Source organism: Trichechus manatus, unplaced genomic scaffold (assembly GCF_000243295.1).
Source record: "Trichechus manatus latirostris isolate Lorelei unplaced genomic scaffold, TriManLat1.0 scaffold00050, whole genome shotgun sequence".
NCBI lineage: Eukaryota > Metazoa > Chordata > Mammalia > Sirenia > Trichechidae > Trichechus > Trichechus manatus.
The window spans coordinates 881,594-908,987 of record NW_004443986.1 but is presented as its reverse complement, the minus strand read 5'-3'; the positions used below and the strand labels follow the sequence as shown (position 1 = coordinate 908,987).

General features: G+C 34.5%; 1 protein-coding gene across 6 annotated transcripts in view; it reads left to right on the top strand.

Annotated features, from left to right (window-relative positions):
• Nucleotides 1-27,394, top strand: part of DGKB (diacylglycerol kinase beta) — a 782,610-nt gene that overhangs the window by 323,993 nt on the left and 431,223 nt on the right. For all 6 annotated transcript variants that reach the window (XM_004377415.2, XM_004377414.2, XM_023732276.1 and 3 more), the window contains 2 exons: nucleotides 24,082-24,167; nucleotides 26,525-26,614. In XM_004377415.2, the coding sequence (XP_004377472.1) occupies nucleotides 24,082-24,167; nucleotides 26,525-26,614 (176 nt within the window). The remainder of the gene's footprint in view (nucleotides 1-24,081; nucleotides 24,168-26,524; nucleotides 26,615-27,394) is intronic.

Here is a 27,394-nt window from a genome sequence, read left to right as displayed (position 1 = left end):
TAAAGCCAAGCAAGAGTAGAGTTTTGACATTAACTCAGTAACTCAGTCAGGATGTCTCTTTTTCTTGCTGTTTGATAGTCTCTGGCTTCAAGAGGAAGTAGCTCTTTTCTGTAGCATTAGGTAATTGTGTATTCAAAAGGTTAGTCATTCCAAGATCCATGGAGGTCCTCCCAAAACCAAGTAAATGCAGGATTTACCTTTATTTCATGGTTAAATGGAATGCCTCTTGGCTCTGCTAATTACAAGCTGTATAACTTTTTTTGCCTTCATTTTCTTATCTGTAAAATGAGGTAAATAATACCTGCTTCATAGGGTGGCTGTGAAATTAAATTGAGATGACCCCTATGAAGCTTAATGCATAGTATATACCCAATAAGTCTTAAGTATTATCAATATTATTTGAGTTAATATTAAAAATTAATGACAATGTGGCCACTTTGTGACTGTAAATATACCACAATCAGATAAACTTTAGCACTCTTTTCTCATTTCGTTTTTTCTACTGCCTTTTAACAATGCACTAAATGTTTGCTTTCACAATTTCATTTTTAGGCCCCATATTATCCTCTTTTCTATTTTAGTATATTTTAAAAACGAAAGTAATATATGCATTTGTAAAAGTTCCACAATACAAGGTATATTTTTTAGAAAAACAATAAAAGGCCCCACTTACAAGCACTATCACTGCACAGAGATTTTCATTGCCAGTTTTTTGTGTGTAGCCTCCCAGGACTTAGTTCTACAAATATATAACCTAATGCAGAGTGGTAGTTAAAGAGATGGGCTGCTGACCAAAAGATCGGCAGCTCGAATCCACCAGCCACTCCTTGGAAATCCTAGTGGGCAGTTCTAATCTGTCCTACAGGGTCACTGAGTCGGAATCGACTCAATGGCAACGGTCAATGTTTTAATGTATTCTTACACACACAGACAAGCACACAAATACATGTTGGATAGATATAAAGAGTTTTTTTTTTTTTTAGATGTAACTGGAAGTATAGTTTTATATTGATCTGAAACTTGTTTTACTCAACAATATGGTGAATGTTTATGATTTCGCTATATATCAAATCATCATTATTTTTAAGAGTTGCAAAATCGCCCATATATTGTTAGCTATCCCATTACTGATGGCCATTTAGATTGCTTGTAGCATAAAATCACTACCAAAAATGATAAATTAATATCTATAACTATTTCTCTCTCAATATATCTATGTATTTTTAAAGCATATTAAAATATTATTATAGAATATGTTGCCATAGGTAAAATTACTTGGTTGAGGACATTTTCATTTTTAATATGGTCAGGTTCTGGCCATATTGCTATACAAGTTTACATTAAATTATACTTCCAGCAGCAATATACAGATGTTCATTTCCTCAGAGCCTCCTTTAACCTGGCTACCTTCAGTAATTTTTATTTCTGTCCCAATGTGGTAGGTGAAATTATATCCTTGTCATTTTTATTTGCATGTCTCCGATCAGTTATGAAGTTCAACACGGTCTCAATTAGATTTACTTTTCTACAAGCAACAGAAATGGATACTAATTACCCAAAATGAACTTTACTGGGAAAATATGAGATTGTTCATAGATTTAAGAAAAAAAATGAAGAACTATTTTTTTTCAGAAAAAAGCAGTAGAGAGGACAGTGTGAGGAAACAGGAACTAAAGAATGAAGTCTCCTGGCAGCGGTTGTTGAGAAATGACCCCTGTTGCTGTTAGTGTTCACATTTCTCTACCCAAGATTGAAATCCTAGGAAGAGGCATATGTATTGGTGTATCTTGTACCCATGCCACACCCTTGCCTATTTTGACATGGGCATCTTGACAGACAAGACTGTATCAAATGGTTTATTTCCTCAAAGACAAATGAAGATACTGTAACCTGAACATGAACGAATGAATTATTGGTGGGAAAAAACAACTGGTGTCCACCACAGTCCATCCATTGAGCTGTCTAATATCCCTTCTTTTCTGAACATACAAGAGAAGACCTTAGCACTTAACGTATCGCTACTACGAAACACGCTACTACTAAACATATAACTAAAAATGCACTCACGTGCTCCGAAAAGATAGACAACCCAAAGTCTCCTACAGTTACTGTATCCAACTTCCAGTTCTGGTTCTCTAGACCATCTCTAGGAATTAATTATTTTCTCTTCTATCTCTTTCTCTATTGGGTTTCAATTACAGAAATGTAAGGATAAGATTACAAATTTAACTATAAATATGAATCTAATCAATGGTATTTTTAATAATAAAGAATGAAATGCTTATAAAATACATAACCCTAGTATTGCAACTGGTTGAAAGTTGTAGCTGGAACTTATGTCATCTGGTCAGAAATGTTTACCCAGTGAAGTGACCTGTATCTTTTTACCTAATAGCTCTGAGACTTTGGTAGTCTTGTTTGTATAGGGCTGAATTAGTCTCTTTTATACCTTTACTGATGGGCATGGGGCACATGATAGTGCTACTTTCAAATATTTCCAAATCTCCCAGGCCCTTGATTTATTACACTTCCTTTCACCTAAGGTTTTAAGACAGGTCTTAAGAATTTCTCTACAATAAACTGTAAGCAAAAGGAAATGTTATACTTTCTTTTCCTTTGCCACAGTGACCAGCAATATTCCAGATATTGGCTCGTTCATTTTCACTGATCACAGAGTGAAGAAAGGGAGAGAAGTACTTCTCCACCATGATTCCACATACAACCAGCGATAAAAATGCGCCTGTAAAGTTGGGCCACTAACATTTTGGTTTGTTTGTTACTATAAGTAATTTAGCCCATACTGACTATATTAGGGTTCTCCAGAGAAACAGAACCAGTGTTGTATACATATATGTGCATGTATATGTATATATAAGAGAGAGAGAAATTGCTTGAAATTTATTTTAAAGAATTGGCCCATACGATTGTGGGGTCTAGCAAGTCTGAAATCTGTAGGACAGGCTGACAGACTGGACACTATGGAGGAGCTGTGGTGCAGTGTCAAGGCAGAATTTCTTCTCTGGAAAATCTGTTTTTGCCTTCAATTGATTGAATGAGGCCCACTCATACTACCAAGGGCAATCTCCTTTAGTTAAAGTCAGCAGGCTGTGGATGTTAATGACGTGTAAAATCCATTTACAGCAATACCTAGATTAGTGTTTGATTAAATAATTAGATACTATAGACTAGCCATGTTGACACATAAAACTGTTAACACTGACTAAACTAATGATATGCATAGAGATCCTATTACAGAAACAAAACCATTGTGAGTTGATTCTGACTCATAGCAACCCTATAAGACAGAGTAGTAGGATTTCCAGTGAGCAGCTGATGGATTAGAACTGCTGACCTTTTGATTAACAGCTATTAGCACTCCCAAATCCCATTATATACCCATTTCTCTTTAGTAATCATAGTCAATTAAACAATAAATGACTTATCTTCCTTTTTACCCATTTGCCTTGTGGTCTGAAAAGGCTCAGAATGTCCAGGTGACAGTCACAGCTTCTAATCCAATGAAAATTAATTGTCTTATTTGGCAGTATTCTTCCCTTCTTTGGTGATAAACCACCTGTTGCCACTGAGTCCATTCCAGCTCAGAGCACCCTACAGGACAGCGTAGAACTGCCCCATAGGGTTTCCAAGGAGCGGCTGGCGGATTCCAACTGCCCACCTTTTGGTTGGCAGCCAGAAAGGAGCCCTGGTGGCACAGTGGTTAAGAGCTCAGCTGCTGACAAAAAGGTGGGCAGTTCGAATCTACCAGCCACTCCCTGGAAATCCCAAAGGGCAGTTCTACTCTGCCTATAGGATCACTATGAGTTGGAACTGACTTGACAGCAACTGTTTTTGATTTTTTTTTTTTGTTTGTTGTTTGTTTTTTGGTGATAAAACCTCTAAACCATAGTAGCTCAAAATTAAGGCAATGGGAAGCAATATGTTTAAAAATGAGTATTAAATGCAATTTTAAATCTTATCACCCCAGCATGGGTGTTCTGACATAGGTAAAACAGCACCATGTGATTCATAGAATATACTGTATGTATCTTTTATGTGCTTTCCCTGTTTCAGTGACTGAGTCTTCAGTAGTCACTTCAATGTTCTGTTTGACCAACTGCTTCTTCCCGATAAAATATATGAAAAGGCCTTTAAACGCCAGGGCATTCGCCCACTGCTTTTCTTCCTTCTCTATGAAAGGAATCCTTGAAAGGAAACAGCAATGTGTGTGATACTATAATACTGTTTATACTATTCAGTAAATCCATTGCTTAGGCATTTTCAAAGGCATAATGGGAAGGAAAACAAATGTCTAGTGAAGTGAGGACAATGATTGCAGTTCCACTTTGAAAAAGATCCATTGAAGTTAGGCTGCCCCTAAGTAGTTGGCTGATCTACTAAAGGTATAGTAACATATTGGAATTCACTAATTGGTAAATCTGACGACAAGGAGCACTCTGGAGTTAGTAGTCACCTTTCCTGTTGAAAAGGACACAATCCTATTGAACTCTGACTGCCAGCAATTGAGAACGAATGCTGACTGACATTCAATTTGGGACTTTTTAAGGTCTCCACTATGGATCCATTCTGAGAAATTCACTCACATAATTTCTTCCTTTTTTTTTTTTTTTTTAATTAATTCTCCATTCTTGTCTCTTCCAAGTTCTTTGTAGTTTGAAACATTTTAGTCACTACTGTTGAGTTCGGGGGGTTTCCTCAACCTTGAACATGTCTCTGTTCAGAAGCAGTAGACAACAAACTATTGCTTGAAATACTGCCCACTAGTAAAATGTCATTCTCTCCTATCCTAGAACTACTGTCAAATGTGAGTATACTATCACAGCAGTCCACTTCCAGCTAGTGCTGATATATCAAAGAGAGGCATTGGTAAACTACTTTAAAAAAACAAAACGAAAACTTAAAAATGGGGAATTGTGAAATCTCTATGCAGTCACAGACATGAACTGAGACAGGGCCCAGTGTAGCTAGGATCCACATGTCTGAGGTTTGGGCCCAGACACTTGAATTTCTTAAAAGCTTCCCAGGTGATTACGTACAGGTTTAATAGATTAATGGCCATGTAACAGCCACTGTAGGCCATGCTGATATGCACATTTGGAAAAGCCGCTACAATTGGAATAACTTCCCAAATAAATTTACAAAAAATAACTCAATTCTTAGGCAACTATCAGTCTTTTGCACTACCCTCATTGCTGGTTGCCACACATGGATGAATCAACAACTTATTTTGATCTTTGTGTCATCCTGCTAATGATTCAGATTCCAGAGAAAAAGTATCTCTTTACTATAGCTTTTGTCAGGCGCTATCCTGTTGTTTGGGTCAATACAGTGGGTTACTTTGCTTCATTGACCTACCAAAACTGTATTCAATTTGAATACTCACAATCATATAAGGAAAAAACAAGAGATGTTCCAGACATGCATCTTTTCTTATGTATACTAAACTTTTGTATCTTATGTAAACTATGTGCTGTCTTATTTAGCCAATTTCCTTTTGATTTGTTTTTCCACATTTATTTTAAGATCATTTCGCATAAATATTAACCTTGTCATTTTGCACATATTGAGGATGTTTTCTTCCAGTTTGTCCTTTGTGTTTTCAGTTTAAATATATATATATATATATATATATATGTATATATAGTCCATATAAACATTTTAAATTTTCTTATGGCCTTGTCTGCCAATTCTATGCTGAAAGATTTCTCATTTTATATAAGTTTAAAGAAACTTTTTCCCTAAGTTAAGATTATTGAAATATTCTTGTATATCTTCTTTTGTGCTTTTACATTTGCTTTTAGATTTTACTGATTTGAGGTACTTCACTATTTGATTAAATGAGACGTTTGTCAGAGTATTGTTGCCCTTCGCTTTGCATCATTGATCTATTTGCTGATTCTTATAATAGATCCACTATTTTATTATAACCTTCAAATTATTATCTCAAAATTTAGTAACATTTACTCTCCCCAGTATATTCCGTTAAATAACAATGAGTTTGAATGAAATTACATTGTATTTCTAGCTTCATTTTTATCATTATGAGAATGCTGTGTTTCTCTCTAATAACAATGACCGTACTGAGTCCCTAGTGGTAGACTCTCACTTCATTTAGACAACTGTTTCTCTGTTGTTATCCTAGAGGCAAATGCCACAGTAAGCTCTCCTTAGAAAGCACCCTGGCCAGGCTGTATTGTAACCCTACAATCCCTTGGCTGACCTGTTCCCTGCTCTGACTTGTCCCATCCCGGTTTGTAGCTATCCCTGATCATGAATCTCCTGGCAGATTGTCCTTTCTCAGTGGTTCTCTTTCAATGTATCAAATTGTAAATTATTCTGTAAGGTCTCTGTAATCTAATACCCCGGGAGATTTATACACTTTAGTTTCATTACCATTTCTGGTTTGTTTCTTAGTTTACCAATGCTAAAATAGATTTATTTTGATATATTTCATCTGCCACCTTGAACCAGCAGTGATTCATTCTTTTATTTTCCTTTTTCCATCTTTCCTCTTTACCACATGAATTTATGTCCTCTTTTTGTATACATCTCCCTCTCTTCCTTCATTTTTTTTCTTAAGCAGACTTATTTCTTGATGTATTGAAATTACATTAAACCCTAGTATGAATTATTTATTAAAATATTAAAACTGTCTGGAGAATTTCTCTTTTTATCTTTAACTGTTTTTAAGACAAAAGTGGATGTTTGATTGTTTGTTTCCATTATTCTCTCACCCTGTCCCTGACTCTTCTTTTTAACAATATCTGAAATTAGAGTCTGTGTCATAAAAGGTTTTTTTCTTTTTTTCCTGATGGTGCCTGTTGTGATATAACTGAATAAATTATTTGGAGGTACAAATTTGTTAGAAAAGATGAAATATAAAATATATATTGCTCTTCATTATTCATAGAATAAGGTTTCTCCCGTCATAACATTAAAATAAATATGCACATCTCTGGCTGTTATACCAACTGCACACACTAAATGTGACTTAAGAAAACTTAATATCAAGTTTTTTTTATACTTATAACACCACTTGTTCCCTTCTGATTCTAAGCTTCATGAAAGTACATGTGGTTTATTTTCATATCTCTAAATAACAAGTATTTATTGAGTTGAAATAAATTACAAAATAATCTTTTTAAAGTATGTAAATTATTTTCCAGATAGTTCAGCATAATTAGGTATAAAAAAAATTGTGCGATAGCTGCTTTATGGAACTGTTTAGTTTCAAGTACCTAAACCAAATGCAAAACCGTATATAATTTTTAAAATAAAATTTAACAGTCAACCTACAGATTCACCCATTCCAAGTATTACACATATTTCCATAGTGAAGCCTTGGAATATGTTCTCCCATTAAAATAACTGCATAACTTAGAAAATATATAACAGATTCTACAGATTTTATTACTTTCTTTACCTTAAAAATGATTTTATATAACAAAAGAATAGCGTACTTTATTTAAACAGAATCTCTCTTTAGTCAGAACTTACGGTTCATTACATATACCTCTTCTTATGGAATCTTGTAATGTCAGAGAACTGAACAAAATATTCAAAGAGCTAAGAAAATATGAGTTAAAACTTAATCCAACTCTACTGGAAATTTCCAGGAAAAAAGTCTTTACTGTTCTATTGTAAAAGTGAAGCACTATACTCACTCTGTCAATCTTTATGATTAATCACAAAATATGATGCAGACAATTCTGTAGGCCCCTCCCCCACAATTAAATGTGTAAACATAATTCTATCTCTGCCTTGATCACCAGAGGGGTGGAGTTTGAAATCCATTGATGCCTTTATATTAAAAACCTACAGTTTAATAAAAGGAACAAAAAATATAACCTGCTGCCACAATTAAAAATGGCATTATGGAATTGCCTGCCTTGCACAAGAATTTTCCTTTTTGGTAATACAACTTTACAGTCATTTTCTACATCTATCAACAAATGCATTATGACTTTAATGATGTTGGGAAAATTTGAACTTTTTTCCTATTCGTCTCACAGAGGAAGGAATGATAGTTGATTCAATAGCACCTAGACTAGAGACCCCATGTGTCATTGTTCAGAGGTCATTGTTCATCCAAATCTCTAAAAGGAAAATACTTTCTCCTAAGTAGGTTGTTGTAAATGACCAACTCATATATACTTACTTTTACCTGATTCTGATTTTTTTTCTATAAAAGTCAAGTTCTGAATACATAAAACCAAAACCAAACCCTAACTATTTCGTTTGAATATTTCTAGTTTCCTGTTGTCTAAGCCAGCCCACCGAGCTGCCTGGCACAACTTTCCCATCAGCTCCAGGCAATTAAATGGCAATGGCTTAGTAATGAGTAACGTTAGTAACTCATAGATGATTATCTCAGAATTCTTTAAGGATGATGAGATAGTAACATAGTCCTATAATTTAATTAGAAAAAATAAGAATGGGCAGTATAATCCACACTCAAATAAAATAACAATGCAACAACAAAATAAAAAGTGAAACAGTACCTTATGAAACAACAATAATAATATAAATTGATAGAACACATATTTATTTAATGGCTTCCAGATACCAGAGACAGTTGTTACACTGCCAATACAGTTGGAAGAAAACAGGGAACTCGCTCTGCCTTCATGACGTTATATTTTAGTAGAGGAAGGTACATATTAAACTAATAAAGAAATAAAATATACAATATGTTAACAGGGAAGGTAGACAGGTAGTGTGTATTGGTGGTGGGGTTCTGTGGTTGTCCTTTTAAATAGGGTGGTCAGGGAGGAACTCACTGAGTGTAGACATGCAGGAGGTGAGGGAGCAAGCCATATGGTCATCTTGTAGCATAACATTTAAGGCAGAAGGAAGAGCAAGAATAGAAGCATCAGGATGGGATAATATTTGGCATGTTTAGGGATCATCAGCAAGAATGCCAGGGTGTTATAATGGTACTGAGGGGCCACATCACATAGGGTCTTATAATTACTGTGACTTTAACAAATGGGTTTACCCAGGGATATTCTGGTTTATTCCTAGTGCCCCAGCATCCAGCTCAATTAAGCATTTGCCCAGGAATTTTACCATTTTTAATTTAAGTATTATTATTAATGGGTACATTATAACAAACTATAATTATGGTTTTTGCATCTTCAGTTTGTACACCCAGCTTCTGCTGTGGTATTCTCTGGTAGTATGTAAAAAAAATGTCCAATCAACAGAATTCTCATTTGACATATAATGATTACATCTGAAAGACAACCAGAAAAAAAAAAAAAAACCTCTCTTTTCCTGACTCTTTCCAGACACAAAGACAAGTAGGAACTTCTTTTCAAGTATAGTGTGCAAAGAGTTCAAAGATAAAATTAAATATATACTGAAAAGAGCTGCTAAGAGTAGTTTACTTCATCATGTCTCATGAAGTGTGGGAGAGGTTTTGATGCTACTTCTATAGGCCAGCTGGTATACCTGTTATGCCAACGTGATATGCTATGACCTGGGCTTCACATTTCCCTGTGCAATGCAAGCAGGAAAAAATACACCAACCAGCAATGTCAGTGAAGATGGCAAAAAATTATAGGCTAGGTATACAAAAAAATATTTCTCAGAGACAGAGAATGAGCAGTCTGCCTAGAACATAATGAGTAGATTAAATACTTTTCCTTGGTGGTTTTTATTTCATTGAAAATATAGTTTACATCTATAAAGATATATAGCATTTTTATAGCACTTTTTTGTTATAAAAATTTTTTGCAAAAATTCACTCAGTCTATATAGCAATCTACAACCTGAATTATATCATTGTATAAAGGCTGATATTAATAATCAAGAAAAGTTTAACCTAATCAGTATTCTCTGAAAAGGCTAAGAAATAAATTAGGAATAAAATGCATCTGAGAAAGTTCATAACCAAAACTATTAAAATAATATATATTTTGGTGTTTAAGAGAGTAAACTTTAATTATGTACATCATTTTTTAAAAAAAGTTAGATATTTGTTGAATTAATAACATTTTCTTCCAAAATCCAAATATTTTAATTTTTCTAATTTTGTAGAATCTTTATTTTCTACCGTGTAGTGATGTTTGTGCCTGTATTCAGGATTCTATAAAGTTAAGATAGCTACGTTTTAAATTATGTGTTATGCCTAGTATTATACCATAATAAGGGCATATAATAAGAAGCAGATGTAGATGAAGCTAATAAAGCTTAAACTTCAGTACTACTCACTTATGAGGACTCCTTTCAGGGCCCTAGAAAGGATCTTAGCAATGTTTTTATACAGCTTTATTTATTTAATTTTGAAAAAATAAGGTATTTTAACTGCAGTTAGTTAAGACCTTTTTATCCATTGCAACTATGCTTCTGTCATACTTTTCCCTCATGACTGGTGGCATTGGAGTGGCCGTGAGCATTTTGGTATCTGGCTAAGGGAAGATGAGTTGGCACTGCATGTTGTTTTAATTTTATGTGATGTATCTATGTGGCTCACAGACATTTTTGTGTGTAGTTGTTATTGCTAGTCCTACTGGCATAGAGATGGCTCCCAGGAATCCTCCCATCACCCACTGTGAATTTGCACAGGTGTTCTGACACAAAAGCACAGGACCAGAGGACATGTTATGAAACAAAAGAGTCCTGAGGGGCTGTCATGGATTGAATTGTGTACCCCCAAATTATCTGTCAACTTGGCTATGTCATGATTCCCAGTATTGTATGATTGTCTACCATTTTATCATCTCATGTGATTTCCCTGTGTGACGTAAATTTATATCACTATGATGTAATAAGATGGGTTAGCGGTAGTTATACTGATGAGCTCTACAAGATTAGATAGTGTTTTAAGCCAATCTCTTTTGCGATATAAAAGAGAGAAGCAAGTAGAGACACATAGGGAACCTCATACCATCAAGAAAGGAGTGCCAGGAGCAGAACGCATCCTTTGGACCTGAGGTTCTTGCGCAGAGAAGCTCCCAGGCCAAGGGAAGATTGATGATACAGACCTTTGTCCAGAGCCAACAGAGAAAGCATTCCCCCAGAGCTGACACCCTGAATTTGGACTTGTGGCCTACTGGACTGTGAGAAAATAAACTTCTCTTTGTTAAAACCATCCACTTGTGGTATTTCTGTTAAGCAGCACTAGATGACTAAGACAGAATTTGGTACCAGGAGTGGGGTGCTGCTGTAACAGATACCTAAAATGTGGAAGGGGTTTTGAAACTATGAATGGATAGAGGACCAGCAGCAGCAGAGGACCAGAAGCAGCAGAACCAGGTGACCAGCACCAGACAGCACTGGAGCGAACCCATGGAGTGACAGAGCTGAGTGCCTGTGCGCAGGGGGCTTCCTGGCGGAGTGGGGTGCCTCTAGACACTTACTGGTGGAGCTAGGCTTGCCGACCCACGGAGCAAGAGAACTGAGTGCCTTCCAGCTGAAGTTTACTGGCAGAGTAGGGTGCCTCCAGGCACTTATTGGTGGAGCTTCAGAGCTTTGGATCACTTGCCCCAGCAGGGCAGAGCGGGCACAAGGCCCGAGGAGCCGAGAGGCCAAGAAATCAGGAAGCAGAAGCTGAAGAGACAAGGAACATGAGAAGCCAAGCTGCCTCAGTCTCAAAAGTTATGGCTGTAACCTCTGGGGTTTCAAAAGGTGGAGCCGTGGCCTCTGGTGTTTCTAAGGGTGGAGTCACCACTCAGATGGACTAGGAGAATGGTGCACCTAAAGCCTAAGGAGCAGAGTTACTGTCCCAGTAGGCCTAGAAGGCAAATCTGAAGCCCAGGGCCAAGGGGCCTCCACTCAGAATTTTGAGAGTGTGGCCAATACCTAGAGTCTGGAGGTCAGGGCCATTGTGTAAATTGTCTCAGAGAACAGGATGATTTTCAAAGCCTTGAGGGCTAATGTGATGTGTTCTGCTGACTTGCTTGGTGCCTCTTATCCCATCTTTTCCTCCAGTTTCTCCCATTTGTAATGGAAATGTCTAGCTTGTGCCTGTTCTGCCATTGCACCTTTAGAAGCAGAGAACTTGTATTCTAGATTTCACAGATGAAGAAGATTTTTTGTATTTTGGAGTTGGAGTTAAGACTTTTGCTATGATATGCTGGGATGAGTATATTTTGCATGTTGCAAGGATGTGATTTTTTGGGGGCCAAAGGGTGGAATGTCATGGATTGAATTGTGTCCCCCCCAAATAACTGTCAACTTGGCTAGGTCATGATTCCGAGTATTGTATGATTGTCTATCATTTTATCATCTGATGTGATTTCCCTGTGTGATGTGAATTATATCACTATGATGTAGTAAGATGGATTAGCAGCAGTTATACTGATGAGCTGTACAAGATTAGATAGTGTCTTAAGCCAATCTCTTTTGAGATATAAAAGAGAGGAGCAAGTAGAGACACATAGGGAACCTCATACCACCAAGAAAGGAGTGCTGGGAGCAGAGCGCGTCTTTGGACCTGAGGTTCTTGTGCAGAGAAGCTCCCAGACCAAGGGAAGGTTGATAATACAGACCTTTGTCCAGAGCAAACAGAGAAAGCATTCCCCTAGAGCTGACACCCTGAATTTGGACTTGTAGCCTACTGGACTGTGAGAGAATAAACTTTTCTTTGATAAAGCCATCCACTTGTGGTATTTCTGTTATAGCAGCACTAGATGACTAAGACAGGGCCTCAAAGTAGAATTTGTGGAGAGTAGAGGAGAAACAGGGTTGAGATACTTAAAGCCAAAAGCTTGCATGTGGAAATTTCTTCAGATCACCATATTCAGTTCTCATTAATGCCTAGTGAAAACAGAAGTCCTCTGCTGCCAAGAATGCAGTAAATATTACAGAATATGTAATAATTAAATTGCTGTACATTTTTCTCTTTTTATGAGAATGACATGAAATCAAATTTACCAGAACCCCTGTGTTTGTAGGGCACAGACCTATAGCAGCACTATAAACAATTGGTATGTCTATGTAAAACATCATATGTTTTATGAATCTTCATGAAATACTGCCATTCATGAAGATACATAAAACTCATAACATGTCATTGTGACATCAACATCATAATGGTTAATGAATATCATTAACTCAAAAAGTATTTAAAGTTAATCACTACACAAAATCTTGAAGTGCTGGGAAATCTCACTGTTTGGATATGACCAAAAAGTTTTGATAGAGATCTTCACAAATTTAACAATAATCATAAAAATTTACATGACTTTACCATGATGACTTGTGAAGTTGAGTGAAAGTTTGCAAACATATTATTGATTTAAAAAAATTGATGTCATTCTGGGGAAAACAAAAGTATCTTTCTAATCACTTAAAAATGTTATTCAAAGTTGTTGTCATACTAAAAGCCAATCAAATGTTAAATAAAATCAGATAAGTGTATCAGGTAGTTAATTAATAAAAATGTTTTGTTATTCTGGATCTTATGATGTAGTCTGTGTCAGCTATCTTAAATTTGCAATAAGTTGTGATTTCTCATTCTAAATAAATATTTATTATTGAGCCTTACTTCATACACATCATTTTTGCATTCTTTTTCATAAAGAGGAGCTGACATTTTATAAATATCAGGCCCCACAAAATCAAGGTCTGCTCCTGCTCTTGATTTATCAAACAGAAGTCATAGAAAGGAAATTTCCTCAATTCTTCTTCATTACTCCTACTCTTATGGACACATCCATATTCATATCCATCTTGACTTCCATATTCTTTTAGCGGATTAGGTATCCTTCCGAAATAAGGTTTTTTCAACTTATCTGAGTCTCTGTTCTTTCTTCCTTAGACACTTCAGTTATTCCTCCACCCCCTTGTTATTACATCTTGAGCTGTTCCTGTTCTACTGGCTCTTTATCTTCAGTATATAAGTCCTCTTAATACTGTATATGTATACTTTGTACTAAAGTGACTTGAATTAGCTTCTAAAATCATGTGCAATGATTAAAGTGTTTTAACAAGCACATATTACACAGTGAATGGTTAGAAGATAGAAGTTCAAGACCAAGGAGAATGTAGACAAGCAATTTCCAGGTTACTGCAGAGTTGTAAAAAACGAACATATAAAACTGACAAAACTCTCATTTTTAAGTATAACATTCTATGTGGAACTGTAAAGTTACTTACTCTCCTATCTCCTTTGTTCTGTTGTTGTTGTTATGTGCCGTCAAGTCGATTCCAACTCATAGCGACCCTATAGGATAGAGTAGAACTGCCCCATAGGGTTTCCAAGGAGCAGCTGGTGGATTCAAACTGCCAGCCTCTTGGTTGATAGCCAAATGCTTAAACACTGTGCTACCAGGGCTCCTTTGTTCTAGTCACAGCTAAATTAGTAAGAAATTGGGCTATTCGTCCACGTCTCTATTTTCTTTTCAGTTTTTAAAATACTGCAGTCTGAGTTTGCCTCCACCTATCCATTGAGATTGTTACTGTCACCAGTAAACTTCTAAATGTTAGATCAGGTGAAGTCTGTTTTTACTTTTCTTGAAAGGCTCTCCTCCTTTGGGTATTAAGGAATCATTATTTCTATCTCTAGTTCTCTAGGGTTGCTTCTTTTCATAATATTTCTGGATACTTTTTCCTTGGTCTCTCCCTTTAATGTCATGGTCTCCTAGAATTTCATACTCAGAACTCAATTTATTTTATGTACATTTGCTTCCCTAATTAGTTAGTACTAAAAGTGATTTATTAAGCATAGGGCAAACATTATGCAAAATACAAAAACCGTATGAGTTAGGCATTTTCTCCGTTTACAGACAAGGAAGCTTACAATCATAGAATTTAAATAACTAGCTGAATGTTTTTTAGATAGTAAGAGACAAAATCCATGTCTGTTGTACTCCAATGCCCATCCTTTTAACCTCTGTTCCCACTACCTTTCATGATTTTGACTATCAAGTGTACATGGACACCTTCCTGAAATCAAGTGTACATGGATAGCTTCTGAATATCTTCCTCCATCTCAGATTTCTCTCCTCAGTCCATTTTGGTATATTTAGCTACTTCGAGAAGACCTCCACGTTTATGTCCCATAGGTTTCTCAAATTTTTTCTACATGTCTAATACTAAACACTTTTTCTCACCCTTTCCCATACTTATTCACTGCCATTAATACCTAACTTGATGAATAGAAAAACACTCGCCTAGGAACTTCTTTCCCATCCCATTTGACAGCCTTTCTCATCTAATCACTCTTCTGATATCTATATTCACCCTCCTTCTTACATTAATCCTTCACTGAGTTCTTCATTGTGCTTGTCCCGGATTGATCAGCTAATTATGTTTTACCACACCTTCAAGATTCCGCTCAGGTGTTTCCACTTTTAGTAATCCAACCCTGATAATTCCCCCTACCTAATATGTATTAATTGCACTTCAAGATTATCCCATAGCATGCTGAAAGATGTGTTTTCTTGTTTGTCTTCTTAACTAAGACTGTGAGGTAATTGAGGGCAAGGATTCTATCTTGCTTTTGAATCCTAGGAATAGTACCCAGTTCCTGGTACACAAGTGTAGTTAATGAAGGCATATTATATAAGTGAATGGATGTCGGTGCTATATCATTTATAAAGTTGATTTTCTAAGTATATGGGTTTTCTATTTAATGCATCTCTCTTTCTTGGACATTTATGGCTATTCTTTGGTACTTGATCCTAGGTAAATTTTACTGCACATTTGTAGCAGTAAATATAGCATATACATACTGAGTTCAATTAACTCCTTCTCCTTTCTAATGCAAGAAAACAATGAAAACCCTTACATTATAGATGAGAGAAAATGGTATTAAGAAGGGGGGGGGGAGGATTGTTTTTGCTCTTTAGTTACTTGGCCCTTAAGTGGTAATTTATTTTTATATTTAAACCATTCTAAACGGGAGACTATTTTCCATGTACTAGAAGTAATGCATACAGTAAATTTAACACAGGATCTATACAGAAGTATTTTACTGTACTTAAATCATGAATGGTTTCTATACAAGATCAAGACTGTTTTAGCTGAGTATTACTTTGTTTTTATTCATTCAAAAACGTCTTGAAAGAATATTGATACTCTTTTTAAGATACACTTATCCAAGAGTTATATGTTGTTATTGTTAGGTGCTGTCCAGTCAGTTCCGATTCATAGCTACCCTGTGTACAACAGAAAGAAACACTGCCCAGTCCTGCACCATTCTCACAATCATTGTTATGCTAGAACCCATTGTTGCAGCCACTGTGTCAATCCATCTCATGGAGAGTCTTCCTCTTTTTTGCTCACACTCTACCAAGCATGATGTCCTTCTCTAGGAACTGTTCCCTCCTGATAACACGTCCAAAGTATGCGAGACAATGTCTCGCCATCCTCACTTCTAATGAGCATTCTGGCTGTACTTCTTCCGAGAGAGATTTATTCATTCTTCTGGCAGGTCATGATATATTCACTATTCTTTGCCAACACCGTAATTCAAAGGCATTGATTCTTCTTCAGACTTCCTTATTCTTTCTCCAGCTTTCACATGCATATGAGGTGATTGAAAACACCATCGCTTGGGTCAGGCACACCTTAATCCTCAAAGTTACATCTTTGCTTTTTAACACTTTAAAGAGATCTTTTGCGGCAGATTTGCCCGATGTAATGCATCATTTGATTTCTTGATTGCTGCTTCCATGGGTGTTGATTGTGGATCCAAGTAACATGAAATCCTTGGCAACTTGAATATTTCCTCTGTTTATCATGATGTTGCTTCCTAGTCTGTCTTGGTCTGGAAGTTCAGCTGAAACATGTCCACCATGGGTGACCCTGGTAGTATTTGAATACCAGTGGCATAGCTTCCAGGATCACAGCAACACGCAAGCCCCACAGTACAACAAACTGACAGACAGACAATTATATAGGCTCATCGAAAAAGAGAAAAGGAAACACATATTTAGACCACATTTCACACTAGGGAGAATGTTAAAGATATTTAATGAGATAACATCATAGGTCTACCAGTAATAAATACTCTCTTTTTTTCTGTCCCTCAATCTCTTTCATCATTTCTGTCTCTTTTTCTGTCCCTTAGTCCTTCTTTTCTCAAATATATACATACATAAAAGATATTTATGAGATTTCCAGAGATAATGGAATTAAGGTTTGAATTATTAATGACACATTGGAATATGTATTTTTTCTCAAATACTTTGAAAGTTATTTTTTGGCTATGATGGTAATGATATTAAGTTATGTTAGGTTCATAATGCTGAGTCCAAATTACTTTTTTTCTCATCCTATCCTACTTATCCACATGGAATGTTTCCTCAGTACACTTTAAATTCATCTTCAATACAATATCCTCAAGACACTAACCAAAGTTCTTGAAACAAGGTACATTTGTTAGTTTACCTAAATTTTATAATTTATTAGTAAAAAAAATTATATAAGATATGAGATAGGAGGACCTTGTTCTAATTGATTTTTCTTTAATTAAGCTGAAATGATGGTGGATGCATGTTATCGTTGGTGAGGCATCCTTTTGAAGCTGACAATAGCAAGATCTACAGGAAAAAATGAATTAAAATTTTAAAGTGTAGATTAGATAGAGAATAAAACTTTTGGAGACATAAATGCTTCATGCATGGATTTTTCAAAGTGGCTGCAGGAGCAACAATATCAATGATATTAAGGTATGTATAGATGTAATCTGGACATTTGAAAGAAAGGTAGAAGTTGTTAAGGATTTGCTTTCTAGACTATAAATATGGATTCAAACACAATAGGATCATCACAGACCTAAAAATTCAGCCATCTAATCTTGTAACTTTAAGAATAATATGTAACTGTGTACATGCAACTATGAATATGAATTGAGCTGTATAATAGGAGATAAGTATGCTTTCCTCTAGCTCCGAATGCTTGAATCACAATGCAGGCCTCTTAAAGGAAGCTCTTGAAGTAAACTGTTTTTCTAAACAAGGAGGATGAGAAAGAGAGTTGATAACATTTGATAGAGTCACTTTTGATCCTTCAAATCTGTGCTTCTTCATACATAGTATTATGAATATGTGTATCTAAAACAAACATTCACTATGCACCTATATCCTAACAATATTTATGAATCTCACACTGGTTTCCTCTAAGTGTCAAAGAATATCATTTTATAATATATACTAAAAATATGTATACTGTTCAATGGCCATACATTTTTTTCTATTCTTAATTGTTCACTCTAATTTCCAACATGATAAACTGAATTATAGATAAATGACAGTATCATTTATTTCCTTTGAATCAATAAAGTGTGAAATTGGAATAAAAAGTAATACCTACACACCATATTTAAGAAATCTGAAAATATAAAATGCTTTTTAAGATTATGGAATCAGTGTAGTTTTCCTGTCTTCTTTCTTAAAAAGTTCTTCTGGTATGCTTTTAAGTACTGGTATTATGCACAAATGCAAGCTTTCTAATTTTTCTATATCAGTTTTATCTTAAAATTTATTGAAAATGAAAAGTAGCTTTCTGAAATATTACATGAAATTATCTCAATTTGTTCTTATTGCTATTAAGCATAATGAAATCACCACCCACTGTTCAATAGGGAGTGCTGTAGTGGTAGCTGTTGAGCAAATGTGTCTAGGAGAACCCATTCTATAATGACCAACATTAAAAACTCAATAATAATTCATCTACTTCATAAGTCATTTTAAGGTTTAATTCCAAGACATTTTCATAAATATAGCATAAATAAATTCAGGTGCTGCATATACTATTGCACTGCGAAATGTCTGTAATTACTAACTCTTCAAGTGAAACTTTTGCAGTCGATAGCTGAAAAGTATAGTGCACAATGCCCACATTTCCACAAGTGGGCATATTTCTCACTTTCCAAGAAAAGCTAATTAACAGACATTCCTCATTCACTCACTTGAAGTTAGAGCCTCATATCTGCTGGTGCTTGCAACCTTAATGTGGGAAAAGTCAATGGCCAAGTCCAGCCCTATGTTTCGGTCCTTGCTCAGTCTCTTGGTCATGCTTGTCCTCCATCAAAGCTGTGTTTCCCTCTTCACTTTCTGTTCCCAATATTATGAGCAGGTTTCAGGATTGTCCACTGGCTACAGTTTAGATTGGAAGTAGGAGAACTATCCATACTGTCCAATCTAGCTTTACTTGTTATAAAGTTCCCTTTGTCACTGTTCTGCCAGAATACTGGGAAAAGGGAGTGGGGAGCATAAAGGAGTGGCACTCTGACCTACAACACACAATACTACTTTTAATAGAGGGAAAACATAATTAAATTACTAATATCCTAGAGAGAGTATAATGTAACTTGCATACACTATTTTCTTTCTGAAAATGGCTCAATGACCAGGTGAGCTAACTCCATAAGATAAGGAAACTGAGGCCCAGAATGATAAAATGATTTTCCAAAGCTATTAATTAGTGAGTGAGTGAACGAAGTAATGAATGAATCTCTAGGGAAAACTGCATGGATTGAGTGAATAAAAAGGTTGAGAAAAAGAGAGGTCAATTTTTCAATCCATTTAGCAATCGATTTACGAAGAGTAAGATGCTCTGACAGTCATATGGGGTTTATGTTTGGGGGTAGGATGCTGCTGAAGAACCAAAGATGACAATTTTAAAAGAAAACAAGAATGAATAACAGATGAAACATCATCATGGAGTAGAAGAACAATGGTGAGTCAAATGGATGGTTAGGCATTCACCAGAAACAATTAACTCTCTGGTAAACTATTCGGCTATTGGCATGTTTTGAAAAGTTTTTCTTAGTCCTCAAAGGCAACAGGTTGAAAACTTAGAAGAAGTAGATAAAGAGCTACAGAAATATAGCTGGCAAAAGCTGACTTAGGAAGAATTAGAAGAGACATATTTTTTAAATGATTATTAAAGAAATTGAAACAATTGTTGAAAACCTTTCCACACAGTAAGAGACTCATCAGAAACCAGATTGTTTTTTATGTAAGTGCTAACAGTTTTCAAAGCCCTCCAAAATTATACAAATTATTGCAAACAATAGAAAACTAGGGCATACTCTGTAACTCATTTTATGAAGCAGTATAATTTTGATTAAAAAATTTGAGATTGTATGAAAAAGAAAAATAGAAGGTTTGTTGTGCTCATGAATATAGATGCAAAACTTCTAAACAAAATACTAGCTCACAAAATAACATTTTATATACAAATATTAATAAGAAATGGCTAATTCAGGTGAATGAAAAGATTCTAAGAATAGTTTAATAATACAGAAGTATATAAATGTATATCCCTACAATAACTGAGAGCAACTCTGTGAACATCTCAAAATATGCAGAAAAATATTTAGCACTCATTCATAATAAAAACTCTTACTATAATAGAAGTAGATGTGAAATTTATTAACCTAATAAAGGGTGTTAACCAAAGGGGGAAAGAAAAGAAAAAAGACATACAAGTATTATCCTAAATGGTGAAATGCTGGAAGTATTCCCTTTAAATTCATGAACAAGATATGTATGTTATTTATAAATACTTCTGTTCAACAATATATTGCACCTATATTCGACAATATATTGGACTTCCTGGCCAGCACAATAAGACAAGGGGAAGAAATAGAAATCATAAGGATTGTAGATTCCTAAAAAATACCATTATTATTAGCATGAGATATAATTGTTTACACAGAAACTCAAATGAATTCACAAACAAAATATAGGTAGTAAAAGTAACAGAAGCAATGTGACTGTTTATAACATATAAAATTCAAATATATTTTCAGAGACAAAAACATTAATATTAATATTACTAAACATGGTTTATTAAACATTAAAATAGTAACAAAACCTGTAAAACAACCAAGAATAAATTTAACAAAATATATACAAGACCTGTAAGAAAAAATTAGAAACTTTTTTGAAGGACCTTAAAGGATATCTAAATAAATTGAGCAACTCCATATTTATTAATAAGGGAACATAATTATTGTAGATGTATTTCTCTCAAAATTGATCTACAGGATTTATGCAACTCCAATTAAAATTATGATAAGTTTTTCTTTGTTTTTACTTTCATGGAATATGACAAATTAACTTTATGTATAGAAATTGTTTATAGAAAAGCAAAGAGGAAATACTTAATAGCTATGATACTTCTGCAGAAGAAATAGGAGAAGGGAAACATGTCCAATGAGTTATAAAGACTTCTTATAAAGCTATAGTAATTAGAAGCATGTGGTACTAGTGCCGGGATGGACAAATCCATTAACAGAACAAAACAGAGTCCAAGAGAAAATGTACTCATTTATGAAAATTTGACTTATAACGGAGAGTGCATGGTAGAAAGTTTAATTACTGAGCAAATGGAAAGAGGGACTAAATAAACTGAAAAAAAAGAAAATGATAGCCAAAAGAGAGAAAAAAAGACAAAAATTGAGGGGGTGGGGAGGAATTCCTATCTCATACTGTCACAAATAGATTAAGGTTTTATATGTCAAAAGTAAAATTAAACATGTTAAAAGAGAATATCTATCAATCCCCTTCTGATCTCTAAGTTAGAAAGCTTTCCTTATACAAGACAGGCTAAAGTGCTAACAACGTACGTAAAGATCAATAAATATGAATACACTAAAACTAAACTTGTGTTCATTAAAAGACACATTAATGAAAATAATAGAACACGACTTCAGCTTCTAGAAAATATTTGCAAAACAAAAAATCAAACACCATTAAAAACAAGAACATGTAAAGAATGTTTACAAATCAAGAAGAAATAAAGTAGTGGAAAAAATAGACAAAAGACATGAAGAGTCGTTTCACAACAGAGGAAATACATAAAATTAGAAGTATGACAGTAACACGTGTTTGAGAAGATGGAATCAATGGAGTCTTAAGCTGGAATCAATTGATGGCAAGGGTTTTTGATTAGTGGATGTATGTGTTGGTACAGTTTTGGGGGGAAACAATTTGACATTATCTTGCAAAGTTGCATATTAGTATACCCTACACCAAAAGTAGCCCTTGACCATTAGTACTAGAAAGTACGTCCAAGAATGTAGCACTTTTTCAGAGCAAAAAAAAGTGGATTAAAAAGGCATATTCACATAAATGGTATATAAAATAATAGTGAAATAAAAGGACTTCAGCTACAACATGAATGAATTTTGATAATTTTAAATGGAAAATGCAAGAAACAATGAATATATTACTTATGGCATGTACATGATAACCCAAAATTCAGAATAATGCTTACCTCTTTGAATGAGAAAAGGGGTGCTATAGGGAAAGAGCACAGAGGTGTATGTTAGTTACAGGAAATGTTCTAGCTACTGGGGTGGGTATCTGCTGCATAAGTGTTTATTTTATTATACATAATATAAGCAAACAAACTGGCAGTGGACTGGAAAACATATTTGCAACATATCTAAGTGTAAATATCTACAATCCAGTACATAAAGAAATGCATGTAAGTTTCATCTTCCAAATATTTATGGATACATTCATGGTGCGACTTCTGGTTATTTTTATACATTTTCTTTTACTTTTATGCACTGCTTAAATTATTTTGAAAACATTTTAATGAGGCTGATTTAAATGCAAAATATCACTCATAATATATAAAGAATTTATAAAGTAAAAGATACTGCAATAGAAAAGAGGGGTGCATCTTGTAAAGATTCAATTCACAGAAGAGGTCACACATTTACAGGAAATTTTGAAAATATGCTCAATCTCACTAGTTAACAGGGATGTGCAAGTTAAAAAAGAAACAAGATGCTCTTTCACGCATTGTTTGGAGAAATAAAAGTTGTTGATATGTATTGTTTTGGGGTGCAGGAAATAGGCAGTTACATATTTTACAGTAGGAGCCATTCAGAGGGCAATATGATATTATAGTAGAAAACTCCTCTTCTAGAAAATTAGCCTTTGAAAACACATGCCTATGTCCACAGAAATGTACTTCAAATACTGTTAGCTCCAATACTTTTTTTTTTAAATAGTGAAACACTGGAAATAGTTTAAAAAACCCAAAAAGAAAAAACAATTAATTATGGAGTGTATATGCTATGTAATACATAAATTTATTCTAAATTATTATTTGATATTATATGTGCTTACATAGAAAAACTCTGTAGATGTATTTTAAATTAAAAAAAAAACAGTGAGCAGTATTTATAGCATGGTCCCACTCATGTTAGAAATTTGTGTCTAATAAAGATCTCTATACATACATTATATATGTAAATATATGGAAAATTGTCTTGGATGGTTGCATAATATATTACCAGTACTTATCTCTGGGGCAGGGAATAGTAAAGAGGCCAATTCGAAATATTTCTGTCCTGTTTGAGTTATTTTATTACAAGAAAATAGGCATGTATGTATGATTGTGCAACTGGCTTCATTACTTGCCTTTCTGACTGTTCCCAGGTTAGGCTGCATTAATAACCATGCTGTGTATAGTGGCAGCAGAAGCAGTGAGTGTTTATTACAGCTGACCCAGCAGTTAGGCTTGAGTGTTCCTGGGTAGCAAACACTAGACCAGGTCAAAAGAGAAGGTGAAGCCTGCCTCCTGTTTGCAGGTTCTAAGTCAGAAGGAAGCACTGAAGGAGAAAGGTAGAACCCCCAACTACAGCTTGATCAATTTCTCCCATTACTGTAGTAAGCAGAAAATTGTCAAAGACTTTATATATTTACTGACAAATAGTCACATTTATATAATTGTTCAAAAAGGAATTTTTGTTTGATAAAAATTATTAAAATTAATGTGGTATCTGTCATTTTGAATTATGTGAACAATAGATCACATCTGGGAAAATGTCTTATCAAAAATTGTAGCTTATTAATTTTGCTTTTTGTACTTCAGAGATTACAGAAAAAGAAAAAATAAATTAGTTTTATTATAGAACGTAGAATGTGTAAATGCAAATATGTTAAATTAAGATACTAGTAAATTCTTCATTTTAGAATTTTATTCTAGATAAGAAATTAATATTTTTCAATACAATCATTCAGAAATTTTATTTTCTTCATAAAATAAAAATTTATTTTATTGGACAAAATGCTAAAACTACACAACTGAAAAAGTCCTACTTTTAAAATGTCAGTCATATACCATAACAAACTTATTTTTCAGGTTACATTTTTTCCGTGACGTTTCTGACTTCCGGGTGTTGGCCTGCGGAGGAGATGGAACTGTGGGATGGATTTTGGACTGCATAGGTAATGAAGACAAATATTTAACATGGCTGGGGTGAGAGCGGTAACTTTAAATTCTGTGCATATTATTTAATTATTTAATTTATTAATGCATCAGTATCTCTGGATGCTACAGTGATATAATTGGGCATATAATTGGTGTGTTGCGCATTATTTACTGGTTTAATTTATTCTGCTATATTTCAGATTGTTAATTGATATAATATTTTATAAGTATCTGAAAATCATAATTCATTTCTCTGTAGTATTTGTTAGGTCCCCGAAGTTGTTTTCAGATCAGGCTCTACAAAATCCATTTGTTTCTTTGCCTTGGATAGGAAACCAAAGGTTTTGTAGGTGGGTTTGAGACTTCTAGTGTTTGTGATAAAGTCCATGTTAAATAGATGTTCTTATTTCCTTTAAACACGGAACCACAGCATCTTACTTTCTGTGTACATTTATGTCTTCATCATCATCATCGTTGTCATCATTGATGGTAATATATTTATCATATGCCATCCGATAGATCTCATGCTAAGATTTTTACCTAATCTTATCATCTTTATCATTTTGTATAATCCCACAAATCAATGACATAGATGGTATTAATACTCCCGTTTTAGATATAGGGAACCTAAGGCTTGGGGAAGTTAATTAACTAAAACAAGTCTTATGTCTGTCAACTAATGGACCAAGGTTTAGAAACCATGCTTTTAACCTTATTCTATATATATATATATATATATATATACGCATATATATGTATGTATATTTTTTTAGTTAAACATAAAGAGCTTCATTTTTATAAGCAAACAAAACAGGTACATAAATTGGAAGCAAAAGATAGGCATGTATCAAAAAAAAACTTGATAAATTAGGAAAAAAAATCTGGATTTTGGAGCAATTCAGAACTGATTACTAATTCAAAAATAGATCATGAATGGCCCTTATGCAGAGATAAAGCCAAATAAATATTTAGTCTTTTAGCTCTCATTTCAGTTATTGTCTTGACCAATCCTTTGTTAAAAATTTCACATAAATTAATGAACCAATTCAAAAGGAAATTTGGTATATATGTCTATGTATGTTTGTGTATGTATATACACAAACTTTTATTTTGTCATAGGAGTTGAGAATATTCTACTCTCTAATACACTCAGAAAAATTCAAATTAAAATTGAATACATGTTGTCAGGACACTTTTGGTAAGCATTTAACAATGGAAATCTACTAACATTAAAAAAGGAACAGTGAAACATGTTTGTTGGCCTTCCAATAAAATATGTAAACAGTATTTATATGCTACATTTAAGGGGGAAAACTAGAATTCAAGAATTGCTGAGAAGTGCCTGAGGACTTTGAGGATTTTAGGGTGAAATAGTAGGTTATTTTTGACTTGTTTTAGCCCCTAAAATCAAAACCTTCTCTGTTACACTGTGGCATCCCACTAAATAATCGATTCTTTCCTCCATCCTTACACGTTTACAAACACTGACTTTGAGGGGCTGAGGAGGGAGAAAAAAATAGAGAATAGAAAAAAAGTAATGTAATGTATGTTTGTGACATTCATTCAAGATGTGTGATGATCCACACAAAAATATATGGAATTTCAGTGGCAGAGATTTTACTGCTCTGAACCCAAATCACTGTGTTATGCAAAGTTTAATCTCAGAGAAAACCTGCTGATCTTGGAGTTACCCAGCTCTTATGTTGTGGTCCATTTACTCTGACACAAAGCAGCGCCATGGGTGGGAACAACACCAAGGCATTGTTGGCACCTTATTCACACTTAGAATTCAACTGTTTTCAAAATATTTTATTCCTTAAAGTAAAATGTACCTAGAATTGATGTTGCAAAAGGACTTTACATAGGCACTAACTCTCTGCTCTGATAAAATCCCTATGTGTATACTCCTATGTTCTATCCCTGTGGGTTGTACTGAAGTTAAATAAATTGTGCCATAATTTTTGGCTAAAGTTATTTATAAGGCTCTCCTCATGCACGAGTCTTGAAATTATCTGCCACTTTGTCAATAATAGTATTTGTGTTTTAAAAATTACTACAAATACATACAAATATATTAATCGTAATTGGTAATCATATATATATAATTATTTTGGAGCCCTGGTGATGCAGTGTTTAAGCGTTTGGCTACTAACCGTAAGGTCAGCAGTCGAATCCACCAGCCACTCCTTGGAAACTCTTTGGGACAGTTCTGCTCTGTCCTACAGGGTCATTATATACATACATAGGTAGATGTATGTGTAATTTTTTTCTGTTTACAAGTACCAACAAAATTGCTTCATTTAATTCTAGGCTGTCTTTTATACTCTTGTTCTACTTGTGTTCAAAATTTTAATTTAATATTTTGATTCCACAGAAAAGGCCAATGTAGTCAAGCACCCTCCTGTTGCTATTCTGCCTCTTGGGACCGGCAATGATCTAGCAAGATGCCTGCGATGGGGAGGAGGTAAAACATTTACGACAACAAAAGCTTAAGAAGCAGAAACACGGTGTACACCCCCCAGCATTTCTTTACTTCATGCTAACCTCCATATGATTTTAGGAAATATAATTGCTTTCAAATATATAGTATATGATTTCAAACAGTAGTCTGGGGAGAGGAACAAATAGTGGATAAGATGACGGACCGTGAGTGCCGGACTTTAGCATTATGCTAATTATAGACTTGGCCTTGGGCAGGCAAGTTTCCAAACCTCTCTAGTTTTGGGTTTTTTAACTTAGAAAATGAGATTACGTGGATTAACCTGGGCTTGCCTTTAGTCAGAATTGACTGGATAGCAACTGGTAAACGCTCAGATGTTTATTCTATGAGTTGTGTGGTAAAATCACAAAGGAAAAAAAATGAACGGCTAATGAATGGTTTGTCCAGGAATAAAGTAATTAAGTAACTCTTATTTTTAGCACCCATTTTATGCCTGGAGGTTTTCTATGCACTTGAAGTACAGAGGTGAGAAGAGAAAAACAAAGTCTGCCCTTAAGGACCTTAAATTCTAGTGAAACATAAAGTCACATGTAGATTTTGAGACTTTCTACTAACAAGTAAACAGGTAAATAAAATAATGAAATGCCCCTCCAAAGAGACGAAAAATGAGGTGAAGCCTAATGACTGGATGATATATACACATATATATTGTATATATTATCCAGAGGACATATGAAGTTCAAGGGACCAGAGGTAGGAGGGTGTTTGACATGTTCAAGGAACTGAAAGTGAAAGACTGTGGAT